At 36.6% G+C, this 27,261-nt stretch overlaps 2 protein-coding genes across 2 annotated transcripts in view; one reads left to right on the forward strand and one right to left on the reverse strand.

Moving 5' to 3' along the window:
• The first annotated feature begins 34 nt into the window (after positions 1–34).
• Positions 35–7,293, forward strand: LOC133878008 (uncharacterized). The gene is made up of 7 exons (XM_062316488.1): positions 35–145; positions 876–953; positions 2,937–3,086; positions 4,312–4,385; positions 4,532–4,650; positions 5,714–5,797; positions 6,875–7,293. Exons 2-7 carry the CDS (start codon positions 947–949, stop codon positions 6,966–6,968), a joined length of 528 nt encoding a protein of 175 aa, XP_062172472.1. The 5' UTR covers positions 35–145; positions 876–946; the 3' UTR covers positions 6,969–7,293.
• Positions 7,294–19,119: 11,826 nt separating this feature from the next.
• LOC133878041 (DNA polymerase epsilon catalytic subunit A-like) overlaps positions 19,120–27,261 on the reverse strand; it is a 49,058-nt gene continuing 40,916 nt past the window's right edge. The window contains exons 30-41 of the mRNA XM_062316526.1: positions 27,069–27,216; positions 26,789–26,986; positions 26,602–26,676; positions 23,648–24,804; positions 23,521–23,569; positions 23,038–23,198; positions 22,893–22,959; positions 21,812–21,922; positions 21,457–21,627; positions 21,142–21,354; positions 20,055–20,161; positions 19,120–19,750 (exon numbers count right to left, since the gene is read on the reverse strand). Of these exons, the coding sequence (XP_062172510.1) occupies positions 19,390–19,750; positions 20,055–20,161; positions 21,142–21,354; positions 21,457–21,627; positions 21,812–21,922; positions 22,893–22,959; positions 23,038–23,198; positions 23,521–23,569; positions 23,648–24,804; positions 26,602–26,676; positions 26,789–26,986; positions 27,069–27,216 (2,818 nt within the window). The 3' untranslated portion in view covers positions 19,120–19,389. The remainder of the gene's footprint in view (positions 19,751–20,054; positions 20,162–21,141; positions 21,355–21,456; positions 21,628–21,811; positions 21,923–22,892; positions 22,960–23,037; positions 23,199–23,520; positions 23,570–23,647; positions 24,805–26,601; positions 26,677–26,788; positions 26,987–27,068; positions 27,217–27,261) is intronic.

Raw genomic sequence — 27,261 nt, forward strand, 5'->3', positions numbered from 1 at the left:
TTATGAATACGTTGATTAAACCTTACACCTCTACATTAGGAAATAAATAAATATCACTACGTCCAAACAATAGGAAATAAACTGAAAAACTCAACTGATTACTGAAGTTTGCTCACTCTCATACGCTCCGCAGACATTTCCGCTGGTACGCTCTCTCTCTCTCTCTCTCTCTCTGCGCCATGGGGTCTTCATATGAGTTGGTCTGATCAGCAGTCGTATTGATAATCTCAAGAAATCACTTCGTTTCCTAGCAAATTGGATCAAAATTTTATGGCTTTATTTTCTTGAATCATAATGCAATACTAAAAAATGGGTCTAAGCTATGCCGTTTATCTGTTCGATGAAATGCTCCAATAATCTCCGTGTTTGTTTATGTGTTTATCAGAAAAACAAAAAACTGTGTTTCTTTTTGCTTTAATACAGATATAGTCCTGTGTCAGAAAATGGTCAACTTTTTTTATGTGCTGCTTGTTTCAAAATTATTTAGCTAACTTATTGAAATCCTTACTATGAAGTTGTTGCTTTTAAAGTTCATTCTTCCTTGTTAAGAACCTAGGGTTCTTGTCAAGCTAAAATCAGAAAATCAAAAAGAGAAACAATTTTCTAGCAATTGACTGTATTTCTTCTTCAAGACATTGCCATACGGCATCTACATCAATTTTATAGAGGAAGTTTGCAACTTATTCAGGAAAGCAAGTCACAATCGCAGCTTTTTCAGGAAAGAAAATAACCTCAAGCTGTTATAGCTTATTTAGGAAAGAAAATCAGAACATATTATGCTGATATTTGGGAGAGAATCTCAGGTTTCCTAACATTCCTCTGGTATTTTCTTGAAGTTTCTTCTTATTCTGTGTTTTGTGTCTGATGGTTTACAGGTTCAACTGCCCTGCTTGTAATTTATTTGATCATTGGGTTTTGGTAGTGGAAGGGCGACAAGGCAGCAATCATGGATGGTAAGGGAAACCTACCACTTACTTACCTGATTGTTTTCTCATGTGTCCTTCAATGAATTAAGTATTGATATACAGCTAACTACTTTCCAAAGTCATTTTTTTATGGTTATTTCGCTCGTCAATGGTGTTGTGATGTTATAGAGTTGGCAACTTATTTTCACTATGGTGCAGGTTTTTCATTATAATTTAATTTTATTTTGTGAAAATGTCTTAGAAAAGAATAACAAAAAATATAAATAATAATGATGAAAAAGAAAAAAGAAAGGAAGAAAAGAAATGTTATAAAGGAGTTCATTAAATTCAAACAAATGTTGATTTCTGCCTTATGGTGACAATTGGGAGAATTGAATTAAACCAACATTAAACAACAAAAAACTGATGGTAGAGTTGATATTTGTTCTTTAGTGCTGCCACTTATTATTTGTTCTTTTCCACCATTTGTCCAATAATATTTCCTCTATGAAACTGATGGTAGAGTTGATATTTGTTCTTTAGTGCTGCCACTTATTATTTGTTCTTTTCCACCATTTGTCCAATAATATTTCCTCTATGAAACTGATGGTAGAGTTGATAATTAGTAAGAGCAGGATGCCATAGAAGTCATGATAATCTGCATAAATAAGGTTTTGTCAATATTGTCTCCAAACTAATTGACTGAAGAACAAATTTGACCAACTGAAATTTCAGCATGTCATTTCAACTTAAACTGAGGAATTACTATCGCAAAATCAAATTAACGAAGTCAGGATTTCAGCGTTACTACCCATAATTAAACTAGCATCTTCAAGAAAAAGTAAGAGTAGTCATATTCATTAATACATTTTTTCAGGTCTTTGGGTCAGTGTCATATAGCTAACCATACTGTAAAAATAAGTAAATAAGAAAGAGAAGTTGAAGAGTCATATAGCTTTACCCCTCCATGTGCAAGAGCAATGGCCATGATAGGTGCTGCTTCCATGACCCATGATAAAGGATTCTACATAAAGGCCTAGAAACTTCAGTATTTTTTTTCCTGGAGCAGGATAGAAATGTAGAAAAGAACCAATCAATGAGGGAGACAGAGCAAGGAATGATGGAAAAATAAGAGGAAAGACAAAATTATGCAAACTGAACATTGCTTTTCTAACCTTTTTCTCCTCAAGTTTGTTGTATCCAAACAAATACAATCAAACATGGCAACCCGACATTGCAACCTTTTAAAGTTTGAGGGTAAGATTGCAAAAAAGTGATGAAACATTAGGGGGGTAAGTGAAGTTTCCCCAACAAAGTTTATTCTACATAAAACAAAATTGAGCAATCAAGTTGTTCATCTAACTTTGAAGGCTACAACATTTGGCTATATTATTTTCCATCTTCAGAAAGAAGCAAAAAAGAAAAATCAAAACAATATCAAGCAGCCACACATCTTCATCACTACGAGCTTTTATCATGGTAAAGTTGGGCATGCCATAAAATGATGATACAGTTTAGTGATTTTAAGCACAAACCATATCAACAGCTTCCCTATTAACATCATCAAGGGAAAGGGGCTTTTCAACCATTTTGGATTTCCTTAAGCTTCAATGCTCCACCAAGCAAGTTGTTAGAAGAGAATCTGCATGGTCAGATAGTTCATTAAATCTCATGCACTACTTTTCTATTGAGTTTGCTAATCCATAAACAAATTAACTGCCACAAACACCAACCATAGAAACTTATCAATCCCAATTCTTCAGCATAAATGATTACCCAGGAAAGTGATGTTATGGCGTTAGTTTAGCATATACTTGGCTTAATAATATTTGCCTAAATTTCTTGGCTTAAGCCAATGCTTTGAGGTTGACTCCTGAATCTATTGAGATCTAAATGTCTTGCCTCATTTCTTTTGCGTATTAAGAATACCGGTTAGAATGACACAGCTTGTTCAACCTAAAGGAAAAATCACTTTTGAGCATATAACTATGTTATTCTCATGAATCTGTTGTGGTGTTTTGTGAGCTTCAGTTGATTCGCAGCCAACTATGGAGGAGACTATTTTGGTTGGTGACGATCTGATGATGGGGCCACCATCACCTCTCATTCCACCAGAAATTGCCTCTCATGTGCTTGAAGGAGTTGATTTATGTGATGGGATTCTGAGGAATCTATTTTTGTGTAAGTTTTGCATTTTTATTTATTTAATTGGATTTACTCTTGCTTTGGAAAAGCCTAGTTTCTGTCATTGTTTTATATTTTTTATAATTCTAGGATAGAATACCTGTAAAAAAATAGAATTCTAGGAGCCTAAGGGTGAAAACAATCACAGCTGAACCAAGTATTCAAATTTTCAAGCTCAGCTCGGATATGCAGGGGCATGTTGTCTTGGCTTGAGCTCGAGTAATTTATGGAAGGCTACGTTTGAACTTGGTGCAGGGGCATTTAACAAGCCTCAAGCCACATGGCTCAGTTGAAATGAGATAAGTTTTGGCATGCGTCCTACTCATGTTGGACGAAATGTCTAGAAGCACAAAATGCTAGAAAGTAGACAATTAATGCTACCTGTCAATGTTTCAAAAAAGTGGTTGTAATGTAACGGACCATGTGTTGCATTGTCAGAATATAAAATAGACATTATAATTTACTAAGCACTAAGAATTTATATTATTACGATTTCATCTTTTTAAAAGAACCTCAAGATCTGTAGCAAATTGCATTATGCCCTGTCCATGAGCATTAGGAATCATGCAGGCAATGATCGATCTTTGCTTGCCTCTATAATGAGCTTGCAATTGATTTTCAAACTCAAGTAGCTTGAGCTCATTTTACAGCCCTATTTGAACCCCATTTCTTTCGTGTCTTTATGCAATGCTTTACTTAATGCAATCACAGCTGTCACCACTATGTGCCACATCAACATGCGGGGTGCATTGACTTTGCACTTTGTGCAATGAATCCACATTGTAGAGCCCTTTCACATGGCACCTACTTATTGGCAAGAGCCACAGTTTTCATTGGTATTTTCCTTTAAATTACCCCCGCCCCAAAAGAAAAAAGGGAAAAAGTCTGCAGGTCATTGCCTTATTACTCTTGAATAAAACTTTGTTCGTCTTAATTAGGCCTTGAGAATCTATGCAAAATCTTGACTTTGTGGAGCCTCTTACAAGATTGTATATATTAAAAGTTGACCAGGGCCAGGATGGGGAGGGGGGCTATTGCCTGGATTACTTTCCTGATGGAGAAAGGAAAGCGACAGATTAGATATTTATGTCAGCGCATCTAGTTAGAAACTACCATGTGTGTATGACATGTATGGCTTTGGATGCTTGGATCTTGGATTTTTGCTTTAATGCAGTCATTTGAATGAGGCTTTATAAGAGCAATTTTTAACACTGTAATGCAGGCTTGCAAATCAATGACATTGAGCCTTTCTGTCAAGATGAGATTGCTTTGTATCGACAATGCACTGAAAAAAGGGTGAGAATATTGTTCTTCTGCTTCTCTTGTTTTCCGATTTCAATGTTTGTTTTGTAAATGAGTTTTTGGAACTATAATTCGGTATTCTACAGAATATTGAACCCAAACCTAAACCCTATCAACTATTTCATGTTTCTTGTTAGCAGGATAAGGAACTAAGACAACGACTTCAAGATAGTGAGAGAAAATTGGGTTTATCAATGCCTTTAGATGAAGCAAAAGAGAGAGCTGCTCAACTTGAATCAGAAGTTACATCACTGGAGAGGTATTTTTCTAGATGATGGGGTGTGTTTCTTCAAGTGATTATTATCTCAAATTTTTTTTTTCTTGTTAATAATGATGTGAAAAGCAAGTAATACTGATTCAGCAATGGGCTGTAGAGATTGTTCCATGCTTGTGTCTTCTCCTATGCTAAAATTAGACCACCATCAACCTTTCTGGCATTGAATTTATCTTCCTATCTTTCCCATTAACTATATAGAGTTCCTTAGCATAGTGTAACCTAAATTAGAAATGAAACTCCTTCGTGTCTGCTAAGTATAATGTAGATGCATGCAAAAGGAAATTTTTAACTTGTCATAATAAAGTAGAATAAATTGCAAAGGGCATCTTTCAATCCTTAGGCATACCGTTGATATCTATTTTACTACAGTGTAGTCTCTATATGCCTCAAACTATAAGAGTTCACCAGGATCGGCTTTTGTGCGCATATTAATAGGGTTATAGCCAGTGATATGGAGTAGTTTTATCACTTACTGCTGTTACTGCTACTCTTATGATCACATTTTACAGGAAACCTGAACTCGTACACGTGGCAATAAATTTTACTTTGCGAAAGTCTTCTCCAAAGTACACTTATCCAAAAGCAAAAACAAAATTTATTTCCAATCACTTGCATCTGGGTTCGAGCACCCAAATCCTTTTCACCATTATATTTACTTTGATATAAGCACGATAAGAACTTCTGAGGATTAATATGATTGTGACCAGAAGTTGTACACTGGCTGTCAACCCAAAGTATTTACCTTTCTCCAAACTTTTGACTGGCTTGGTGGAATGATAATGCCCTAAAAGCAACAAGTGGAGTGCCTTGCCAATCTTATTTACCTACCTAAGTTCTGTTCTTCTAATTACATTACCCACCCAGAAAAGCCTTTTGGTGAGCCTATAGTATACTATTCCATGCAGTCTATTGAAATCATATTCCTATACACTTTGCTTTTCATTTCTGGTCATATGCTTCTTGCTAGATATATGGCTTTCTGATGTTGAATCGTGCAGCTATCTTTGAAAGTAATTCTAAGACGCCATTGCTCCTACATTTGTAGGCGTTTGATTCTTGCTACTGGAGTCGAAGGCATGGAAGGATTTCGCCAGAGATGGAGCTTGCATGGTCGCTTCACAGATACCAAGTAATTTTTATCATACACATCCTTATATTTTCATGGAGCATGCATGAAAGGCATCTTTTAGCTCTTAATTCTTCTAGGTGATTTGCTATCAACGATTTTAGTGATAGGCCACTTGTTTGATTTCCCACAAATTAAGGGGCGTTTGAGAAATAAGGTATGAAGACTTCTGTTCAAAGGTGGGGGTAAAGACAAAGGGGAATTGCCTGAGATGGGTTAGCCATGGTGCAATGGAAACCAATGGTAGCTCCGATGAGTAAGAGTGAAGAGATAAAAGGAGACTTAAAATAACATAGTGGACTTCGTGAAGAAGGATGTGATAAATGGCAAGTTGACGAATATACGGCTACAGATGGGATGGAAAGGACACATGTAGTTTGCCTCAATTAGTGGATAAATGATTTGCAGGAAATCCAAGCCCAATTAGTTAGGTTAAGGCCTGTTTGTTTTTAGTTTACTAGTATAGGCAAGGAGTTGATGAATTTCGCTTAGAGGTGAGAAGTGGTGAAGTACAATGAAAATCCGCGGCAGTAGCTTTATATTTGTATTAAATCATCAGTTATACCAAAAGTTTAAGTTGATAGAAAATTGTGAATTTTTAATTATTTAATTAATATTTTAACACTCTCCCTCAATGAACGAGACCCAACACATGGAATACTTAACTGAAATTGGGGGTAAACTATAAAGTTAAGGTTTGAACTCAATACCTGTGCTCTGATACCATATTAAATTATCGACTATCCTAAAAGTTTAACCTGATAGGAAATAATTACTTTAACCATTTAATTAATATTCTAACATTTTGTTGAAGCAATTTTTATAGATTACTGTAGTGTACCAGATAATTAAATGGTCTCAACCCCACATTCAATGCTGCTATACATGCATAGCAATGAATGGGTCAAGGATTATTTATTTCTCTTGCATTTCTTCCTGAGTTGCGAAAAAGGAATTATCCTGACGATTTTCCCTATTCTTGATGTATCAGCTGTTTACTTTAATTTTTGTACTCCTGAACTTGTGTTTTCATATTGTAGTAATTGCCTGCAATCCTTTAGCTTATTGGATTCTGTGCAGGAGAAGGTTGGAGTCCTTAAAACAGGGAATGGAGAATAGAAAAAAGGATGAGCCTGTTGGAGGTTCGACTGCCAAAAGATGGTCTTTTTGGTGAAGTGTTCAAGAGGCTTATCTTCGGCATGATTATTGATGGACATGCTCAGCAGCATGGAACAGAAACATACACCAAGCTCTTGGTAAGCTGAGTGGTTAGAGTCGGAGTTTATTATGTCATAATTAGCCATCATTTTCAAAGCCTTTGAACGACCCCCATTTAGAACATTTGAGTCGGACGTGTTTTGGTGCTAAATAGCGCATGAAATATGAATAAAGTTCCGTTTTATTACTGAGTCTATGAAAAGGGTTAGTAAGATGGATATGTGAATAGACAGTGTATATCTTTTTGAAGAAAATGGAGATTTTCCGTTGTTTCAGTTGTTCTTTCCTTTGTTTCTCCATGTGGAATTGTCAGTGTGAACTTCAAAATTTCTTCACTGGGGTAACGAGAAGCCTGAGTAGCACTTTGCCTCTCATTAGCAACGTGTGGATGAACATCAATCGTGTTCCGTTGAAGGACAGGACTTAATCATAACGAATTAGGATCCTCTCCAGTTGTACTTCATCAGGAGAGGAGCCGGTCCTTTATGTTGAGGGGTATTTTGGTAATTTCACAAGGATCCAAGTCCAATCATAATAACAATCATAAAATATATGTATAAGCCGAGTTCCAACTTAGAGATGGCTTTTTAAAAAAAAATAATAATAAAGTTCAGAATTATTTAGATTTTTTTTTTTATTGAAACATAATAGGTATCACACTAACTATCCTAATATTAATCATACTATTATTAATGCTTTTTTTATTTTTAATGTTCAGAATTATATAAATTTTATTTCTATTGAAATATAATAGATATCACACTAATCCTACTATTAATCATACTATTATTAATGCTTCTTTTTTTTAATGTTTAGATTTATATAGATTTTATTTTTATTGAAACATAATAGTTATCACACTGACAATTCCATTATTAATCATACTATTATTAATGCTTTGATAATTAAAATTCAGGTTTTTCTCTTGCTATTTTTTTTCTTTACATTTTTTTCCATTTTAAACTACACATATGGGAATATTTTAAATATTTTAACTTATATGGATTGAAACTAAAATTATGGTTCTTTTGATAGTAAAATTTTATATGATTTATATATTCATGCAATGTTCTTTGTGCAATGGAGATATTTTTAAGTTTTAAAATTAAATTATAATGAATAATTCTGCGCATCGCGCAGGTTATGAGCCATTAGTTTATAATGGTAAAGTTTAACCGTTAATCTTTCAAACATCTCTTTCATAGCACCAGCAGTAACTATTTTTAAATTTCATATTTTTTAAGAGTTTTTTTTTTTTTTTTTTTTTTTTTTTTTTTTTTTTTTTTACGTTTAAAGATAGAAATAAAATTTAAAGAGTCTATTATGATAGTTTTACATAATTTCAACATTTGTGCGGACTCCTCCCTCTTCTCCTGTGATTTTCAAAGAAGTTGCACAAAATTGACACTTAAAAAAGAGTAGAGATACACACACTAGTTTGATTGAAGTTATTTCAATGTCTACTGGATTACTCGTCTGGGTTTGGTTCGATTCAGGGAGAATTTAGGTGGATCATACTAAATCTTTTACTACTACCTGTCTTTATGCTGAAATAACAGAGCCCAAAAACATGAAATAACAGAGCCCATTTTAATCAAAGATTCATCATCCATTTTCCCCACCTAATTCGGCTATTTGAACTACTATCAATTATATCTCTGACATTTCCAACTTTCCAACACTAGCTACACTTTCCCATTACCCTAATCCCTTTCCGACGTGACTAATGCCACCGACATTAGTGCGTTGGGAAGGGAGAAAGTATTTAAATGGGGATATATGTGAACTACCTTCAATTATCTCGGACATTTCCCACTTTCCAACACTAGCTACAATTTCCCATTACCCTTCCCAACGTATTCTAAAACTACATATATCCCATTTCAAATTCTTTCTCCCTTCCCAATGTACCTAAACCACCTCCAGACTTCTCCTTCTATTTCTTCTACGAAACCATCTTCTGCAAAATGCTTAAATTACAAAAAACACTCTTATTCTTCCATACCCTTGTTGACCCACAACACAAGGCAGCTATAAAACAGGACAGCAAACAACAATACTGACAAAGATAAAAAGAATGTGGCCGAGTTGTACAACAATATTCGAGGCCTCCTGCACTAAAATTCTACTGTTTCTCGGACGGTGACGCCTTCGACAGAGTCTCTACCGATGACCCAGTCGTTGAGTTAGTCATTGGATTCAAGTGGCATCAATGAAATGGTGCCTAGCAACGACCTGTCGTTCATGATTCATTAAACGGATAGTGGAATACAGCATGTCGTCTATCCAGATCTAGCTGTAAAATTTAAATTTAATTTTAATAGCGAGCATACAACGATAGGCTTAGACTTGCACCGCCTTACCCCCGTATCGAAAAGGCGGTTACTTTTATTCATTTATTTTTAGCTACATCGGTGTAGGGCTTACAATTGCATATAGGGTTTGGACATGATTTCCAAATTACGCACTCCTTATTGTTATTGTACAAGGAGTAAAGAAATTAGGGTTTGATGGAGTCGATACAAGCGAAGTTGCCGGTGGAGTTTTGCTTTAGGCACGGTGATGAAGAGCTCATAAACAATTATTTATTGAAGAAGGTTAAGGGTGAGGAACTTCCCTGGGATGGCATCCGTGAGTATGATATGTATGGTGAAAAGCTCCACTGGCAAATCTGCAACGATCTTTGTGATCAGGAGGAGAAGCTTTACTTTTTTCAAAAGGCTGAAGAAACTATCCAAAAATCGAATGGCACGAACAGCTGGTTGTGGGGTTTGGCATGAGAATTCTTCTGACAATATATATTATAATCAGGGTGATGTTATTTCGGCCAGGAAACTGTTCTATTTCAATGTGAAAGAGGGCTCATTCACGAAGAAATCCAACTGGATTATGTACGAGTTCTCACTCGCTGGGGAGACCAACAAGGTTCTGTGCACCATTCAAAAGAAATGATCAGAATCAAAAAGTGGGCTCAAAAGACTCTTTGAAGATCAGTCTAGTATTAGTAATTAGGTTCCTGCCACTGTCATCCTTGTTGAAATTGAAGCCCCCCAACCCTGGATCAATACAAACATGCTATTACTTGAGGATGGATCCCAGCAAAGAAAGAGGATACTCTACGATATTGTTGAATGTGATGGGCCTAAAGCCATTGAAATGCCATCTGAATGTCCAACTAAATTTGGAATGCCCGAGTCTGAATATACACCATCATAGAATTCAAAAGAGTATAATACGCAGACTACTGATTTAGAAACCCATATCCGTATGAGCTGTCTACCAGCTACAGATAACTTTGGTTCTGAGTTTGATTTGGATACCTTCATGAACTATCTACCAGACAGTAATGATGACTCTGTATCTGAGTTTTATGCTTCATATGGTTATCTACCGCCGCTGCCTTGCCAATAGGATGGACATCTGACACTTGTTACATGTGTGGATTTTTGTGATGTTGACCTTGATACTTTATTTACCTAGTTCGGGACAGCCTATCTCATGCCTTCTATGATTTTTTGTTCAACATACATGTGTTGAGGACCACGTTAAAAAGACTACAATGAGTTCAAGCAAAATGTTATGATCAAAACAGAGAACCAAAACTCTTTTTGCTGACATTTCCAACACGAGCTACACATCCCCATTACCCTAATCCCTTCGCAACGTGACTAATGCTAAGGACATTTGTGCGTTCGGAAGGGAGAAAGTCTTTGAATGGGGATATACGTGAACTACCTCCAATTTTTGTTGACATTTCCAACTTTCCAACACTAGCTAAAGTTTCCCATTACCCTTCGCAATGTATACTAAAACCACAGATATCCCCCTTTAAAGACTTTCTCCCTACCCAACTCACCTAAGCTACCCCCAGACTTCTCCTTCTTTTTCTTCTGCGAAACCATCTTCTGCAAAATACCCAAATCACCATAAAACATTCTTATTCTTCCATACCCCGGTTGACCCATAACACATAGCAGCAATGAAACAGGGTAAAGAACAACAACAATGACAAAGATAGGAGGAACGCGGCCGAGTCATACGGTGGTATTCGAGGCCTCCTGCTCTAAAACTCTACTGTTTCTCGGACGGTGACCCCTCCGACAGAGTCTTTGCTGATGACCCAGTCGTTGAGTCGGTCATTGGATTCAAGTGGCATCAATATAATGGTGCCTAGTAACGACCTATCGTTCATGATTCATTCAACAGATAGTGGAATACGGCATGTCGTCTATCCATACCCACCGGTAAAATTTAAATTCAATTTTAATAGCGAACGTATAACAGTAGGCTTAGGCTTGCACTGCCTTACTCTCGTATCGAAAAAATGGTTGCTTTTATTTATTTAGTTTTAGCTACGTCAGTGTAAGGCTTACAATATATAGGGTTTGAACATAATTTCCAAATTACTCACTCCTTATTGTTATTGTATAAGAAGAAAAAAGACTACAGTTTGATGAAGTCAATACAAGCAAAGCTGCCGGTAGGGTTTCGTTTTAGGCCTGGCGATGAAGAGCTCATAAGAAACTACTTGTTGAAGACGGTTAATAGTGAGGAGCTTTCCTGAGATGGCATCCGTGAGTATGATATGTATGGTGAAAAGCCCCCCTGGCAAATTGGTGATAATCTTTGTGATCAGGAGGTAAAGCTTTACTATTTCACAAGGCTGAAGAAACTATCCAGAAATCGAATGGCACGAACACCTAGTTGTGGGGTTTGGCATGAGAATTCTTCTTACAATATATATGATATTCATTGTGATGTTGCTGGGGCTAGGAAACTGTTATGTTTCAATGTGAAAGAGGGCTTGTCCACGAAGAAATCCAACTGGATTATGCACGAGTTCTCACTCGTTGGGGAGACCAACTGAGTTCTGTGCACTGTTCAGAAGAAAGGATCAGAATAAAAAAAGTGGGCTAAAAATATGCTTTAAAGATCAGTCTTGCATTGGTGATCAGGTTCCTGCCACTGTCGTCCCTGTTGAAATTGAAGCCCCCCAACCCTGAATTAGTACAAATGTGATGTTACTTGAGGATGGATCCCAGCAAAGAAAGAGGATGCGTTACAACTCCAGACTTCTCCATCTTCTTTTTCTTCTGTGAAACCATCTTCTGCAAAATAACCAAATCACCATAAACACTCTTATTCTCCATACCCTGGTTGACCGATGACATAAGGTAGCTATGAAACAGGGCAGCAAACAACAAGAAGGATAAAGACACGAAGAACTCGGCCGAGTCGTACGAGGGTATTCGAGGCCTCCTACGCTAAAACTCTACCGTTTCTCGGCCAGTGACCCCTCCGGCAGAGTCTCTGCCGATGACTTAGTCTCTAAGTCGGTCACTGGATTCAAGCAGCATCAAAGAAATGGTGGGGGTAATTACCTTTTCCCCCAATCAACTACCAGCCATTGTCAACATGTCCCTATGAACTGATACATTGACCAAAAGAGAGTATCCAACTACCAACTTTACATCTTTTGCCCCCTTCCGTCAATCTAATTCGTGAAAAGACTTAAATACCCTAACTCAAATTCAAAAATGACATAAATGCCCTCAAATTTTTTTAATATATTAATTTTAATATTTTTTTATTAATTATTATTGGAGGGCATTTTGGTCTTTAAACCAAAATTAACGCCCAAAAATGAAATATTCCGTCCAAGTTAATGGGATTCCCTGACGGAAGGGGGCAAAGTATGTAAAGTTGGTAGTTGGATACTCTCTTTTGGTCGAGGTGTCAGTTCATGGGGGCATGTTGAAAATGGCTGGTAGTTGATTGGGTAAAAAGGTAATTACCTCGAAATGGTGGCTAGTAACGACCTGTCGTTCATGATTCATTTAACAAACAATGGAATACGGCAAGTCATCTATCCAAACCCAACGGTAAATTTTAAATTCAATTTTAATAGCGAGCATACAACGGTAGGCTTAGGCTTTCATTGCATTACTTCCGTATGGAAAAGGTAGTTACTTTTATTTATTTATTTTTTGCTACGTCAGTGCAGGGCTTACAAATACATATCGGGTTTGGACGTAATTTTCAAATTACGCACTCCTTATTATTATTGTACAAGTAGAAAAGAAACTAGGGTTTGATGGAGTCGATATAAGCGATGATGCTAGTGGGGTTTCGCTTTACGCCCAGCGATGAAGAGCTCATAAGCAACTACTTGTTGAAGAAGGTTAAGACTGAGAAGATTCCTTGGGATGGCATCCGTGTGTATGATATGTATGGTGAAAACCCCCTGGCAAATCTGTGGCGATTTTTGTGATCAAGAGGAGAAGCTTTACAATTTCACTAGGCTGAAGAAACTATCCAGAAATCGAGTGGCACGAACAGCTGGTTGTGGGGTTTGACATGAGAATTCTTCTGACAATATATGATAATTAGGGTGATGTTTTTTGGGTCAGGAAACTGTTCTATTACAATGAGAAAGAGGGCTTGTCCACAAAGAAATCAAACTGGATTATGCACAAGTTCTCACTCGTTGGGTAGACCAATTGGGTTCTGTGCACTATTCAAAAGAAAGGATCAAAATTAAAAAGTTGGCTCAATAGACGCTTTGAAGATTAGTCTTGTACTGATGATCAGGTTCCTGCCACCGTCATCCTTGTTGAAATTGAATCTCCCAAACCCTGGATTAATACAAACGTGTTGTTACTTGAGAATGAATCCCAACAGAGAAAGAGGATGCACTGCGACTCTAGACTTCTCCTTTTTCTTTTTCTTCTGCGAAACCATTTGCTGCAAAATACCCAAATCACCATAAACACTTTTATTCTTCCATACCCCGGTTGACCTATAACACAAGGCAACTATGAAACAGGGCAGCAAACAACAACGACAAAGACATGAAGAACTTGGCCGAATCGTACGACGGTATTCGAGGCCTCCTAGACTAAAACTCTACTGTTTCTTGGCCGGTAACACCTACGGCAGAGTCTCTGCAGATGAACCAATCATTGAATCGGTCACTGGATTCAAGCGGCATCAATGAAAAGGTGGCTAGCTACGACCTGTCGTTCATGATTCATTTAATAGATAGTGGAATATGGTACGTCATCTATCCAGGCCCAACAGTAAAATTTAAATTTAATTTTAATAGAAAGCATAAAACAGTAGGCTTAGGCTTGCACTGCCTTACTCCCGTATGGAAAAGGCGGCTACTTTTATTTATTTATTTTTAGCTATGTCGGTGCAGGGCTCATAATTACATATGGGGTTTGGACATGATTTCCAAATTGCGCAGTCCTTATTGTTATTGTACAAGGATAAAAGAAACTAAGGTTTGATGGAGTCGATACAAGCGAAGCTACTGGTGGGGTTTTGCTTTAGGCCCAACGATGAAGAGCTCATAAGCAACTACTTGTTGAAGAAGGTTAAGGGTGAGGAGCTTCCCTAGGATGGCATCCAGCGATCTTTGTAATCAGGAGGAGATGCTTTACTTTTTCACAAGGCTGAAGAAAATATACAGAAATCGAGTGGCACAAATAGCCAGTTGTGGGGTTTGGCATGAGAATTCTTCTGACAATATATATGATAATCAGGGTGATGTTACTGGGGCAAGCAACCTGTTATGTTTCAAGGTGAAAGAGGGCTTGTTCACGAAGAAATCCAATTGGATTATGGACGAGTTCTTACTCATTGGGGAGAGCAACTAGGTTTTGTGCACTGTTCAAAAGAAAGAATCAAAATCAAAAAGTGGGCTCAAAAGATGCTTTGAAGATCAGTCTTGTATTTGTGATCAGGTTCTTGCCACCGTCGCCCCTATTGAAATTGAAGCTCTGCAACCTTGGATTATTACAAACGTGCTGTTACTTGAGGATGGATCCCAGCAGAGAAAGAGGATGCGCTGTGATATTGTTGAATGTGATGGGCCTCAAGCCACTAAGACTTCGTCTAAATGTCCATTTGAATTTGGAAGCCTGAGTCTGAATTTACACCATCACAGAATTTGGAAGAGTATTATACGCAGACTACTAATTTGGAAAACCATATCCGTATGGGTTGTCTACTAGCTACTGATAACTCTGATTCTAAGTTTGATTTGGATATCTTTAAGAGTTGTCTACTAGACAATAATGAATCCGTGTCTGAATTTTATGCTTCATATGGTTATCTATTGCTGCTACCTTGCCAAGAGGATGGACATCCGCTGCTTGGTACATGGGTGGATTTTTGTGATGCTAACTTTGGTACTTTATTTACCTAGTTCGGGACAACCTATCTGATGCCTTCTATGATTTTTTGTTCAACATACATGTGTTGAGGACCACGTTAAAGAGACTACAATGAGTTCAAGCAAAATGTTATGATCAAAACAGGGAACCAAAACTCTGTTTTGCTAACATTTCTCACTTTCCAACACAAGCTCTAGTTTCCCATTATCCTAATCCCTTCTCGACGTGAGTAATACTACAGGCATCTGTGCGTTGGGAAGGGAGAAAGTCTTTGAATGGGGATTCATGTGAACTACATTCAATTATCTCTGATATTTCCCACTTTCCAACACCCTTCCCAACGTATACTAAAACTATAGATATCCCTCTTTAAAGTCTTTCTCCCTTCCCAATGCACCTAAACCACCTCCAGTCTTCTCCTTCTTCTTTTTCTTCTGCGAAACCATCTTCTACAAAATACCCAAATCACCATAAACACACAGGGCATCTATGAAACAAGGCAGCGAATAACAACAACAACAAAGACATGAAGCACTCGGCCGAGTCATACGACGGTATTTGAGGCCTCCTGCGCTAAAACTCTATTGTTTCTTTGCCGGTGACCCCTCCAGCAAAGTTTCTGCCAATGACCTAGTTGTTGAGTCTGTCACTGGATTCAAGCAGCATCAATGAAATGGTGGCTAACTACAACCTGTTGTTCATGATTCATTCAAAGGACTGTGGAATACAACACATCCTCTATCCAAACCTAGGGGTAAAATATAAATTCAATTTTAATAGCGACCATACAATGGTAGGCTTAGGCCTGCACCACCTTACTCCCGTATGGAAAAGGCGGTTACTTTTATTTATTTATTTTTAGCTATGTCGGTGCAGGGCTTACAATTATATATAGGGTTTGGACATGATTTCCAAATTATACACTCATTATCGTTATTGTACAAGAGAAAAGAAACTAGGGTTTGATGGAGTCGATACAAGCGATGCTGCCGGTGGGGTTTCACTAAAGTGTGTTATAGAATGTGAGCTACTTAACTGAATTCCATGAAATTCATAGACAGCTATTAATTGATCTCTGCTTCTTTCTTGGAAATCTTATATTGTTTAAAGACTAAATACATCAGCAAAAAAATCAAACCAATTTTGAACCAAACCCAGTTACTCACAGTAATTCAAGGGGCAGAACAAGGCTTACATAAAAATCAAAGTGAGTTAGTAGTTCCAATTATAAACAAAAACATCGTAGTTACTTAACTAAAAAAGAACAAGTACAAAAGATAGTACTAGTTCCTTGCATCATTACAGGATCCATTCAAATTTAGTAACACCAAAATGATGGAAAAGAATCAAATAATAGAAAAATGACACAAAATCTAACAACTTAATCTTAATCGATATTCAAAACTGTCAAAAATCACAAAAACATTTTTTTCTAGGGAAAAATTAGAATTGATTTTATTGAAGCTTAATAAATACAACCAATACAATCCATGTGAATCGACACCCTCAATATAGACACTTTCCTATAGTGATTCGTGCTATTACGAGTGGTATTATTATTGAAATTTGAAAACGACCACATCAAGTATAATACACAAACTACTGATTTGGAAACCCATATCCATATAGGCTGTCTACCAGCGACTGATAACTTTGATTCTGAGTTTGCTTTGAATACCTTCATGAGCTGTACGTCTACCAGACAGTAATGATGATTCTATGTATGAGTTTTATACTTCATATGGTTATCTATCACTACTGCCTTCCCAAGAGGATGGACATCTACCACATGGTACCCATGTGATGCTGACTTTGGTACTTTATTTACCTAGTTCGGGAAAACCTATTTGATGCCTTCTATGATTTTCTGTTCAACATACATGTGTTGAGGACCACGTTAAAGAGATTACAATGAGTTCAAGCAAAATATTTTGATCAAAACAGGGAACCAAAACTCTGTTTTGCTGTAGGTGACGATAAGATAGGAAAAGATTGTAAATTTTTATTTGTTTGTTCAATTTTGTTGGAGTATATTGGTGTATTCTGTCTTTATTTTTGTTTTGGCAAGTTCACTTTGTCAACTTTGTTTGAGACATCCTCAAAATAATATATAATCTCGTCTTAATTTTTTTTTTTGGATAATTACACTATTGGTCTATGGGGTTGGCCTAAATTACATATCACTCCCAGTGGTAAACCCGGAGCCGGTTTCCGGTTATTGGCCGAAACTGGGAACCGGCTTCGAGGTCCCCGGTTATTAAAAAATTCTAACCGGCTCCGGAGTTGGGACCTTGGTTAACTGCCTGATTAGTACCTGGTTACACAAAATGTTGTCGATCCTTGCATTTAACAGGTGTTCTTTTTGCTGTGTGATCTCAATAGGGATTGGATCCAAGGTGCCCGCTAACCTGTTCCTAGATGCGGTCTGCATTGGAGAGAAATTAGAAAACCATCAACAATGAAGATTGTTTCATACTCAAGCTTGAGACAGTCCCCCCAAGTCCTCAATGGACAAAGCACACCCAACACAGAAATCGTCCATCACACAGTGTGGGGCTATTTCAGCCAACGCACAGGGCTTGGTCCAATTTGAGGACACAAAGCTAGTGCGGATGAAGCCCATGAAAGGGAGTGACAACGTGTTTTGGGAAACAAGCATGGAAACGGTGATCCAGGACCATAAATAGTTAAATACATTGATGGGATTATTGATTAACATTGCGCATCGCGGTTGGACTGCCACAACGCTGTATGGAGAGGCGTACAATCACAAGCGGAAGATTGAGGAGGTTGATTTCAATATTTGTGGCTTGTCCATGGAATGCTTTCTGCCTCCAGCTGAGCTTAAGAAGGAACAACAAGATGGAGAGCAAGGTGTTGCAGTGAATATATATATACCCGGAGTCGGTTACCCGGTTATAACCGGGTTTCTAAGAAATGAATAACCAGCTTCAGCTCCGGGTGCTCGGTTACCCGATTAGAAATAACTGGGTATCAAACCGGTTTCCCAATTTTTCGGTTACCCGAAGCCGGTTGGTGGCCGGTTAAGTTTTCTTGGTCAGTTATAACCGGCCTGGAATTACACTCCTACCCTATGGTACAAAAAGTTAATGAAAAGTCCTTATGGTAAATTATAATTACGAATCACTTCCTGAACGCATTTTTCGTCTACCAAGTTAACAGATTCCGTTGGTTTGCCAAGTCATACTTAATAAGAAATCGACACGTGTTCATTATAATAAAAAATATTAATATATTAAAAATATAAATAAATAAAATTTAAAAGTAATTTTTTTTTTTTTTAGAAAAAAAAAAGAATAGTGGAGTGGCACCATTTCACTATTTTCTATTTTTTTTTAAAATAATTTTTAAGCTTTATTTATTATATTTTAAATATATTTATATTTTTTATTGTAAGGACACGTGTCGATTTCCTATTGAGTATGACATGACAAACTAAAAGATTCTGTTAATTTGATAGACAAAAAACAGGTTTAAAAAGTGATTTGTAATTATAGTTTACTACATTAACCTTTCCATGAACCTTTTTGTACTATAGGACCCATGTCTCTACTAGAAAGAATAATTGTTAAGACTTTCTTTCTTTTTTCTTCTTTTTTTTTTTTTTTTTTCCCCCTATTAGAGCCAAAATTCAATAATCATAAGAGCTAAGTACTGTACGTACCTAAATTTCAATGCTATACTGCACCACATCCCTCAGCTTTATTTATTTTTTTTTTTTCATTAGTTTTTTCTAGCAGCTTTGTCTCCTGCAACCATTTTCGTCACGCCTAATCACCGAAAAAGCTCTTATTTGGTCATTTTCATATACTTTTTCTACTTAACTGGTCATAACGTCCACCTCAATATGCACTAATAACAGGCAAATGTATGTCTTAATTTAAAACTAATTATTTGCCTCAACGCTAGGAACTGATTATTTCATTGATTGAATGAATCATTTCAAAGTTATATACAGCTTTCTGATATCTTAAACCAAAACACTATACAGATAAACAAATAAAAAATAATAATACATCCTTTAACCAGGATCTCCTCTACCCACCCCTCTCCCTCTTTCTCTGGAAACCCAGAAGGAAAGAGTGGGGTTAAGAACTTAATTAAGAGCCTCTAGCTCCTTGGCATGATCATTGGTCACTCATCTAAACGAGTTTATAGAAAAGCAAAGGAGAACAGTTATCGAAGTTCTAAAATCCATGAGGTACACTCTTGGAGAAGTTGAAATTTCTGATGAATAGCAATGTTCAAAAAAACCTGCATCTTACTCCGGAACTCAGTCAAATCTTCTTTGCACCTAAATGAGCCAGCGCATGCACATTGCTCAGCTAGATGTGCAGCTTTCACCTGTTGGCACCGAAGACACACCAGATCCTGCAAGTGGTAGAGACGTTCTCTCTGACGTACGATTTGAAGAAGAGCATTCTGCATGACCTCGCGATCATAAGGTTGGCCACATTGTGGCACAGCACAGCGCCACTCCTGAGCCAGCAAAGCTGAGTCGCGGCATAAGTCCAGGTCTCTGCAGTCGTTGCAGTAGCTGTCCAGAAAAATGATAAATAGTCGGTGAATTGTTTGAACCGAGAAAAAGGTTAAATGTGATAATTGGATCCAAGGAATTAAAAGAGTGGAAAAAAAAAAAAAAGGGTTCAACTGATTACTTTTTGAGTGTATCAAACAAGGGTCAAGCATGCATGAGCTTAAATTCAACAAGCCACCAAATATATTTAACACAATTCACATAATCCAGCCATCTACAGCTCCTACTGTATTTAACATATTAACATTGATATTATTCCAGTATTTAAAATTATTTTTTGGAACCTTATAAGAAAACCTCTTACCTGCAAATGACATTTGGTAAGATGAAGGATGGGCAAGGATCATGAAACTCAGCTTCTGGAGCAAACTCCCTCACATGCACATATTTTAACAGATTCTTTCTCATCACCTGTAGAATAGGAGCACATGAACAAAATATTACTTCACTGACCAAGCAAACCCATATAGGACATTTCTACCTGTTCCACCTTTCACTTTTCAGAAAGAGTTGATCTTCTGAAGATAAGGAAGTGCAGAAGAGTTCAGTTGCAAATGATATAAAGTTTAGAAGATAAACAGGCAAAATCTGAAACTTGAATGAGAAAAGCAAATTCTAATAGTTTCAACATCATATGCATGCATATTGATATATGATTACTGTTTTCTTGTTTGTATATACCAACTAATCAGAAGAGATTATTGGAATCAGATTCCTCAAATTTTAACATCTAGAGCTGTCCTTCATTCAATTGTCAACCAGTCAGCCAGCAAAAGCGAGCATGCAAATTGTTATTAAAATAATTATAATATGAGGCAGTATGAGGAATTGCATCGACTACATGACAAATGCCTAAGTTAGAATTATTTACTTTCATGACACGTGGCTGTGACCATTAGTTCATCTGTCTGACGTTTTAATTTATATAACTTAGATACTTCACAGCAATCCCATTATGAAATAGGCTGTCATGACAAAACTGATGAAAATATATCAAATTTTACCATTAGAGCTTTTAAGTGATGCAATAGTTGTCAAGACTTCAAGACAAGATATTGGGGTCAAATTATTATATGAGACAACTAAAACAGCTTTGATAAAAAAGAAAAAAAAAAAAGAAAAAAGAAAAAAAAAAGGTGCGACTTAATACCAATTACTCCTAGAAATTGGAGAGCACTCCAACAGGAAAACTACCAAGATTTAAAAGGGTAAAAGAAATAGAGAACAGGTAAACCCACAAACCACTAGATGAACCATCTAATTACTAGGTTTCTTTGAAAATACGAAGATGTCAAGCATACTGCAGAAATGTTCAGATGCATCATATTTAGTATGATACTTTGAGTCAGAAAATGATTTACAAAATATGATGCCTAATGAACAAGTATTACCAGAACATCATGTTGAACATTTTGGTCTAGGGCCAGAACAGCACAGACATGCTTAATGAACTCGAGCGCAGCATCCCCTTTGTTGATTTTATCAGTGAATTGTGGGAGCTCGGAAGATATATGCTGGTAATTTTCAGTTCTGTTCACCTCCTTCATATGAAGAATGGTATCGTGAACAATACCCAGGAGTTTGTCTGTGAAGTAAGAGCTGATCTGTAGAATGTCAATAAAAATACAAAAACCAAATTAGTATTTACCTACAATGAGGAATCAAAAAGTCATACAACCTTAGGCTATTAGCATTGTCATTCATACCTGCCCTTTAAGATATTCCGTCATATGTGATTCGAAACTCTCAGCAGCTGCAACGGTTACTGATGGGGTGCACAAGTTGCCATCCGGCAAAGAGGTTCTTGTTGCAGCTTGCTTTCGTGCATAGATCCAGGGAATATACATAAACTGAGAGGCAATAAAAACAAAATGGTCCTGCAGGGAGCACAGAAGATGACTGAACTACTCAGCATTTGGAAGATGAATCCCCTAGAAGTATAAATTTGTATGATAGTGACACATTGAACTAATGGAACTAAAGCATTAGTTTATTAAGCTACTAGTACTGATGTTCCTCTAGCTTGCCTTTGGACAGCAAAAACATTACTGAGAAACTTGCCTGAATTTTCTTGGGTAAGTATTCAGCAATATTCCAGCTCGACACAATATCCACTTCAGATTCCTCGCGTATGATATCATCAGCTTTGGCAGGAATTCCTCCATAATTATACTATTAAAGATTAAAGCAACATGGGTTAATAGGAATAGAGTTTCCTAATGAACAACATTTATGTAAACAAATGATCTTAAATGCCAAAGCACCATAACATCTCCAAGTCCCAAATATCCTTATGCTTTTTCATTAATCAGTTCTCAACTCAATGTTCGCATTAACTTGGAAGATTTTTTATAATGCAAGGCGTCAAGGCATGTCAACAGAGGGATAGCAATATGTTCAATGCCACCATAAAAAATTTCAAGATTAGAAGTGGCTTGACGCTTATAGTACCCTAGACGGCTTCGTCTTCTTATCAGGTTCTGTCATCGGTTTGTAAACTTTAGTAACATAGTAGATACGGCAGAACCTCAAATTCTCAAAAAGTTCAAGATTGTATCCACTGAATTATGAGAGATTCAATGAGATGACAGAGACTTTTTTTTTTCTCTTTCATATTCTTATAATTTTGTGATTTTTTATTTTCTACTGAAAGAAGAAACATGTAACTATTTATTATTAAAATGTTTACTCCAGCATAAGGATCTTCAAATTTAAGTCTAGAAACAGGACTCAGCCATCCCCAAACAGATACGAACATCAACGGAAGACTGTAAATGCTTGTATTTAACTCAGGCTCACCCAACCGCCTAGCCAAGCCTACCAATTTAACTCAGTTGTAGCTTTACCAATTTCTGTATCTGTGCCTTAAATGGCTCCTAATATGACTACTTTATGCAAATTATTGATGGTGTTCCAAAATTATGAATAGCAAAATATAATGTGAACTCGCCAGTGACATGGACACTTACATAAGATATTAGAAATACTCTTCTACCTATTTTGAGAAAGGGAAGGGCCACCACTTTGGGGGGGGGGGTTAATATGCATTGTAAGGTCTAATACTTTGAACTTACCAAAGAAAAAGCCATAAAGATCATAAGTAGTGCAAATTATGTTACAAGAAAGAGGCAAGTGACCAAACCTGATCCATGAAAAGCAGGGAATGCCAGAAGTTCAGTGGCTCAAGCTCAATCCACTCGAAAAGGTCTCTACAAATCAGCAAAGACAGAATTACAGGATGGAAGACAAGCAATAAATCTAATTGAAAATTCTTGGTTGAAACCAACCTGGTTTGTAGAGTTTTAAGCAAGCTATCACAGTAAGCTTTGGCAGCAGAGAGATCAGATTTGCCTGTGTCTATAATAACCTTTGAGAAGTTTGCAAAAATAATTGTGGCACCCAATTTCCGAAACTCTGCCAATAATAGTGCAAACACCTTTACCATCACCTGCAGAATTTAAGAACAATCAAAAGAAGTCATAAATCAGTTGATCATGCCTGCTTTCAGATATAAATTCACATATTAAATGAATCACCGCAACCTAAAAGGTACAACAATTATGAGGTCACTTAACTGTGAAATCATTTTTTTCCCTCTTTAATTATAAGTAGAAAAGAATCTAAATCATTATCAAAAAATTTCTCATTACTTTCTGTAAGAGGAATATAAGACAGCTTGATAAGAGAAGGAAGAAAATTAAGACACAAGAATGTATTAGAGCAACCTCTAGCTCTATTTGCATCCTAGATGTGATCCAACAAGTATTTACCTTGTGAAGTATGCGGTGAAGAGCTGGGTCATGAAGTTTTGATTGTGGGCTGAAATATAAAAGGAAAATCAGTAATTATTTGTGCCAAAAATAAGAGGCATGCAAATCAAGATTAAGATTGTGCAACCTGCAAAGCCATCGATATAGATGTTGCAATATTGCATCAGCGTATACATTTCCAAATGTGACTGCATCAGCAAGGCACCTTTGGATCAATTTTTTCAGAACACGGAATGCAGGTGCACATGAGGTATCCTCATCAATGCCACCCTGTTCATTCAGAACATGTGCTCCAGAATTCATCTCCTGGTCATATCCTAACAAAGCACCACCTTCCATTTCATTCACTTGGTTGCTTTTCAAAAGACCATTTACAGCTAGGTGATGAATCTTTAGCTCCACAGTTATTTTTCTATATGCACCAGGGTATGTAAGTACAGGTTGATGGACTTCATCAGCAAAACAGGTATCTTCTTCATTTATGCCTCCCAGATCTGGAACACCATCATCAGATATCCAAAGTAACTGTTGCTGCTCACGTAATGCTCTTGAAAAGAAGCTATCTGCTGTAAAAATGAGCCAGTCAAGTTCGAAATTCCCTACTGGTACATGAGCATATCTTGAGAGAGAGATTCTCTCATTCAACCACAGGGAGGATGCAGCACACCGTTGCATTCCAATTTTTGCAGCCACTTGTTGCCACCCAAGAACCTGATAGTGACTATCACGAGCATTGGAAGGAATGTTCACACATGGGAAATCATCTAGAGCTCGTACACCTAACTTCATTGATTGAGCATTTGGGCATTCAATAACAGCAATTGTAGGCCCATGATGTTCATGTTTGTGCTCATTTATTGCTCTTTGCAAAATCTTTTCAGCATCCTTAACATAGCCAACATAGTCCACCTTGACAATGACACCATTACTGGGAGGAGGTGGTTCAACAGAAACAGCTTGGCAAGCTTCACGAAATTGTTTCTCAAGAAATGACGGTGATAAATCTTTATTTTGATATGGATTAACCACCACAACAGATATTATTCTTGATGCAGGAAAATACCCAATATAGATAGCTCGTCCTTCAGAGATGCTGTGATACAAGTAAAAGAAAGAGACAGATTGTTCCAGATAAGAACATTCTGTTGTAGTTTTCATGTGAAGTTCACTCAGACTCCAGCCATCCTGAACATTTCGTTTCTTAGCTGTTTTGTCCACCTTACAGACACAACCAATCTGGAGGATAGCATTAAACTCCATTGGCACCTTTGTTTCATATATCCCCTGATCAAAGGATTGCATTTTAATCAACCCACTTAAGTAGATATTTCAAATGAAAACTGAAATCGGTAGCATATGAGCAACTCCAGCCCCACTTTCAAATGAGTTCTGAACTTTTCTATTTTAACCCTTAGTGTTGGAACTTCTTAAGAACTTTATTTCCTTTGTCATAAAAATTTGCATTTTAAAAAAAAAGATTGAAAATTATGAAATGAACATGTAAGCATCCATTCAAACGTTAAAAAAAAAGGACAAAAAACAAGGATATGGGGAAGCTTTAAGGGCAGAAATACAATTTTTTTTACAAGCATATGTGAAAGTTTCATAAAACTATTGCAGGTATAAAAGTTAAACAATTTTAAGCAATAAAGTAACTATTTTTAAATACACATAAATAAACAAAGAACTATAGCAGTGTCGTCTTACGAGCACACGTGTCCTCACATTTCCAAATGTGTTAGTAGGATCATTCATCTAAGGGTTCATCCCATCTCGAATTTGTTACAGTAAAGAATACCACAACATGGAAATCCACATAGTTTAGGGTAACTTAGGATGCTTGGAAAAACGTTTCAACTAAGGCTGTAATCGAGCCGAGGATCGAATGTTCAACCTCAGTTCGTTTAATTTTCAAACACGAGCCAAACTTGAGCTTATCATCAAGCCAGATAATCTGGTCAAGTTCAATTTATTTATTTTTTAAACATACTCGAGCTTGTTCGCGTGCTATTCAATTACCTTATTATTCCATATATAAAGTAAATGTCATGTTTGTTTAATTTTTATTTCTCGTAAATCCATACTAATTATTAGTTGATTAATTAGTGTTAAGATTTTATTATTTGAGTAATTAGACAAATTAACTCGAATCTTAGACAATCTAATCTTGAATCTATATGTTTGTGTTATAGTATATATATACATTCATTACACACACACAGAGAGACATACATTCATGAGCGACTCCGTTCATTTACAGCCCTAGTTTCGACCAATAAGTTCACTAGAGGTTCTAATTTCCGTATTCACATTTCATAACAAAGATGGATATTCATGGAATCCTTAGAAACTAGCATTGTGGGGGACAAGAGTAATAAGTTATATAAAATTACACAACATACAATAACAAAAACTTACAAGTTTAGCACAGTTAGAAGATCTTTTGTATAAGTTTATCCTATTATGTCCCTGAGATTTCTAAAACTATAAAATATCTTAAACAAAGAAACCAATTTTTTTGTTTTTTTATTTTATATTTTTTTTTGCATATGATGCCTCTATCACGCCTTAAATAGTTCTTAAGGTCATCTTAAACAAAAGTAGGTGGAACTTGCAGGACTTCTTGGTGCCTCATTACGGATTGCAACTTGCATAATGGATAATAAAGTCATAAGTTGTACTCATAAGTTGTACCTTGTTTTTTCTTTTGCCAGCTCAAGGACAGTGTTAAGTGCTAATAAATTTAAAGTTTCTGGAGTACATTATATATAGAAATCTAGTAACGTTAGTTTGCCATCTACAAACAAAACACCCCACATTGCTGTTAATGCACAATCAGAAAACATTAAACTGCAAACCATATGGGAGATTTCCTAATAAATGTCTATTGATTTGTAGCCAACATGATAATGCAAGCATAATTACCATGAAACAGAAGTTTGAGAAACTCTTGACATTTACCATAGATGACGACTAGTAATATAACAAATCATGCACAGGGTACACAAACAAGAACCATATATGATTATTTTCTTTTTTATTTCTGAAATGATAAGTATACATGGGTTAGCGTATGCTGACCTCAACTTCAGGGTCTGCAAGGAGGGCTGCAAGCTTTTTGCTATATTTTCTAAATTGATCTTCTTTGATGATAACCTATTAAAATTCATCAAAGAGGAAGAAAATTAAACCTCAAATACCCTGCAAATGAAAAAATCAGGTAAAAGGACCATCATTATAACTTAAAAACCCATAACACTAGACATACCTCGTACAAGTTATAGCTATGCCTTCCATGAGGAAGAATCTTGTTTACACGCCTTCCCAGAAATTCTTCTGTTACAGGTACTTTTGAGTTGAGGTAAAATACTCTAGAAACAGTTATAGGAATCTTAAGCATGATTCCTTCTACAGCAACCCAAGCAAAAAATTGGCCATTCTCTGAACTCGGAACTAGCTGTATAATCTGAACAAGAGAAAGATGAGCTTAAGCTTTCAAACACCAATCATTCCATCCAAGTGTTCAAAATGAACTTAAACCACATTACCTGCCAGTGGCAGCGTGTCAGGGCTACTTCAGGCCTCCTAAAGTATGAACTGACACCAGATCTGCCCTGAGTATCTTTCTGATTTATCACACCACCCAGCAGTTCAGAAACACCGTTACCCCGGAGTGGAGTCCTTGAATTGCTCAATCTGTCAAGGTCGCAGCCATTTAACTAAATAGTAGATATTAACGCC

Source organism: Alnus glutinosa, chromosome 9, assembly GCF_958979055.1.
Source record: "Alnus glutinosa chromosome 9, dhAlnGlut1.1, whole genome shotgun sequence".
Taxonomy (NCBI): domain Eukaryota; kingdom Viridiplantae; phylum Streptophyta; class Magnoliopsida; order Fagales; family Betulaceae; genus Alnus; species Alnus glutinosa.

Bases quoted from the DNA above. Each gene is read 5' to 3' on its own strand.
- LOC133878008 (XM_062316488.1), top strand. The intron at 4,386-4,531 runs GTGAGAATATTG...TCTTGTTAGCAG, and splicing joins GACAATGCACTGAAAAAAGG to GATAAGGAACTAAGACAACG. The intron at 5,798-6,874 runs GTAATTTTTATC...GATTCTGTGCAG, and splicing joins GGTCGCTTCACAGATACCAA to GAGAAGGTTGGAGTCCTTAA.